The sequence below is a fragment of the Bidens hawaiensis genome, unplaced genomic scaffold, assembly GCF_021521415.1.
Source record: "Bidens hawaiensis isolate Kalapana, Puna unplaced genomic scaffold, B.hawaiensis_p1.1 tig00002477_1, whole genome shotgun sequence".
Classification (NCBI taxonomy): domain Eukaryota; kingdom Viridiplantae; phylum Streptophyta; class Magnoliopsida; order Asterales; family Asteraceae; genus Bidens; species Bidens hawaiensis.
Window position 1 is genome coordinate 592,049 of NW_027491136.1, and position 3,178 is coordinate 595,226.

The 3,178-nt window shown below is 41.8% G+C and overlaps 1 protein-coding gene across 2 annotated transcripts; it reads right to left on the bottom strand.

Annotated features, from left to right (window-relative positions):
- Positions 1–2,938, bottom strand: LOC143619571 (plant intracellular Ras-group-related LRR protein 9-like). 2 transcript variants are annotated; one of them, XM_077091461.1, is made up of 4 exons: positions 2,133–2,938; positions 1,856–2,022; positions 735–1,371; positions 1–189 (listed from the first exon to the last, which is right to left on the bottom strand). In XM_077091461.1, the coding sequence occupies exons 1-3, from the start codon at positions 2,880–2,882 to the stop codon at positions 771–773; spliced, it is 1,518 nt and encodes a 505-aa protein (XP_076947576.1). In that variant the 5' UTR covers positions 2,883–2,938; the 3' UTR covers positions 1–189; positions 735–770. The 2 variants fall into 2 exon arrangements, with proteins under 2 accessions (XP_076947576.1, XP_076947578.1); XM_077091463.1 differs by having other exon boundaries at positions 108–199.
- Between the last annotated feature and the right edge of the window lie 240 nt (positions 2,939–3,178).

Below are 3,178 nucleotides of genomic sequence, written 5' to 3' on the forward strand. Positions count from 1 at the left end.
ATGTGTGCATTGTCTATGTTAGCATCTACAGAGAGAACTTGCTAAACTGAACCGAAAGAGAGCCCTCAGTAAGGATAAGCGCCCCTCCGTTAATAGGAGGGAAATGTGGTTGGATTTGGCCTAATGGATCGTCCCGCATTCATGCATAAACTAAAACATTAAGCCTTATCCGAACATACGTCATCGTGCCTGCAAAAATCTGCATACATGTTTATAGGTTTGGTTTTGGCTTGAAAATATACTCTAATACCAGAGGGTGTGCATGAATCGAGAAAACCGAGTTCGAAACCAAAAAAACCAAACTGAAATAGCTGAGCCAGAACAAAAACTGTCGGTTTGGTTAATGTGTTTGTAAAAGCAAATCCAGTTCCGATTTGGTTTTGCATGCAATAAACATCGGAAATCCAATATAATCGAACTTTTAGATTTTCATTTTTTATTTTAAGTTATAATAAGAAGTTAATTGATAATACAACTCAAATATTTTAGCCCAAAATGTAAATCACTCTATTAGTTAACAAAAAGATTTAGGCACTTAAATAGTTAAATGCATTTTTTTGAATCCATTTTTTCTGCAGCCCAAAATCTTAAAGCCCAAAAATGCCCCCAAAAAAAACTATAACATAATTTTGGTTTTTGGTTGAGTTTGAGCCCAAAACCCATCGAAACCGACCCATACACACCTCTGCCTAAAGCAGCTAATCGATAACAAAGTGGAGTGAAGAATAGAATACCCGATTCAAACTACCATATAGCTAGATCGACCATGATCATAGTCGATGAGTGAGGTAAGGGTACGATGATCCCGGGCCCGAAACCGGCCCAAAAAACAAAGACATAAACCAACCAGCCTCAGCCTGTTCTTCCCTTTCCGATATCATCATCTGCTCTTCTTCCACTATTAAATCATACAACCTTTTGCTCATATACACCTTCACAGCCTCAACACCTTCTGCCACCACTTCCGGTGGCGGAACCTCCAACGGGTTATGCTCCACCGACAGTCTAGTCAGATTCTCCAGCCGCCCGAATGTAACGGGCAGCTCTTGAATCTGATTGTTGCATATATCGAGTTCTCTAAGGTTGGTTAAATTTCCTATTGTGTCAGGGAGACATGTGAGATCATTAAAGTTGCTGCTTACATTAAGAACCACAAGCTTTGTTAGCTTTCCAATTGAATATGGCAGGCCTTTGAGCTCATTGAAGTGCACATCAAGGATTTGAAGCGATGTCATTTCGCCGATGGAGGTAGGAAGGCAACGCAACTTGTTTAGAGGCATCAAAAGCTTCCTTAGAGTCACCAGTTCGTAACCGATGTTGGCGGGAAGATTTCCAATTTTATTTAAACTGGCATCAAATTGTACCAATGATCTGAACCAAAAATATCAGTTCCTGTTAATATTCTAGGTAATGAGATTCAAAAGAAAGTAATCTTAAAACCTCTGAAATATTAGTTGCAAGAAGAAAAAAGTAGTTGATGTGATGAATGCATTTGCTAGTTTATTTGATGGGGTCATCTATACACACAATGTCTCTTATTGTCTCATGTCTAACTCAACACCGTTTTAAACAACTGCTTGGATAGAGGTAAGAAGGTTGTTTTGACCACGCAATGTTAAACTTTGACCATCTATGACCAGAACAGCAATGTTGATCAAACAATCATTCTAATCAATATATTTCAATGTTTGACCTCGAATAGTCAAAATGGTCGTCTGGATATTGTTAAAACAACCTTTTTGACCAATAATTATCGAAGTTTGACTTTTCCTTTTTCTGGTCAAAACAGCCGTCTATTTAATGGCGTTAGGTCATACAAGATGGTGTAGCTATAGCATCACCCTTAATTAATTACCTGCATTTACAAATGCCATCGGGCAACGAAGTGAGTTTGTTGCTGGAGACATTTAGAATCTTCAATAGTTGCAGCGCGCCAATGGATTCGGGTAGTGATTCAAACAGATTGGTAGAAACATTAAGCTCCTCGAGCATCGCAAGTCCAGCAAGTGAATCTGGAAGAGCCTGTTTCAATGCACCAAATATTACAAGCAAATGTTAACAGTTCCATTTCCATTACAATTAGGGTTAAATACTTAAATCACAACACCAGACTGTTAACAATGCTTACTAACCGAAAGTTTATTCGAGGACAGGTCGAGAGAGACCAGCGTACGAAGCTTCCCGAACGCTTCAGGAACAAACGGCAATTGACGGTAAGATAAATCAATCCGTTCAACGCCGTTCATCAACGCATCCTCTAAAATATCAGCCATCTCCTCCTTCACCTCCTCCGCAATCGTAGGAAGCATAGAGGACACCTTCTTATCAATCTTGGATAATTTTCCAGCAGCCTTAGAGGTATCGTAAAGCTTATTAAGTCTTCTCTCGGCCACAACCAACAGCTTGCTATAAGTCTCATGCATCTCATCCAACGAGATCAAAGCTCTATACATCTGCATCTCTCGCTTCGCCGCCCTCTTCCGTTTCTCCACCACCTCCATCTCCTGTTCTGACAACGTGATCTCGTCGAATTGAACCGCAAATGGTGACTCGGCTTCCGCGTACCTTGACCTAGCCATCTCAACGGTTTCCGGATCCGGACGCTCGCCTAGAGTTTTAATAACGGATCGGATCTGAGAGACTTCGACCACGACCGCACGGATGTTGGCGAGGATGTCATCTTCTGTTAAATGAGCGACACGTTCGGCCATTTCAGTGTAGGATTCACGTTGGGAGAGCTCGGTATATGTTTCGGGTAAAGCGGATGGCTGGTGAAGCCTTTCGTTCTCAAGCTCCTGCAATTGGCGGCGTTTGAAGCTGGGAATCCTGGTCATGACGTAAGAAAGGATTCGCATCTTCCTAGGGCTGGCATTGGGATCCATGGTCACGATTCTCCTAGGGCTGGGATTCGGATCCTTGGTCACTATTCTCCTGGGGCTGGGATTCGGATCCATGATGATGATTCAGAGAGATCAATGAACGTAACGCTTTGCCTTGGTTAATTGATCGGCGCGGTACGCATGTCTCGTCTGAAAGAAGGAAAGAAGAAGGGAGGCAATGAAGGACGATGACGACGCATGCAATTATGGGCGTTGTTGCATTATTTTAAGAGGATTTTTACATTCCAGTTTTTCAGGTGAATTTCATTCGCTCGTTACTGCCAAGAATAGGGAGTCAA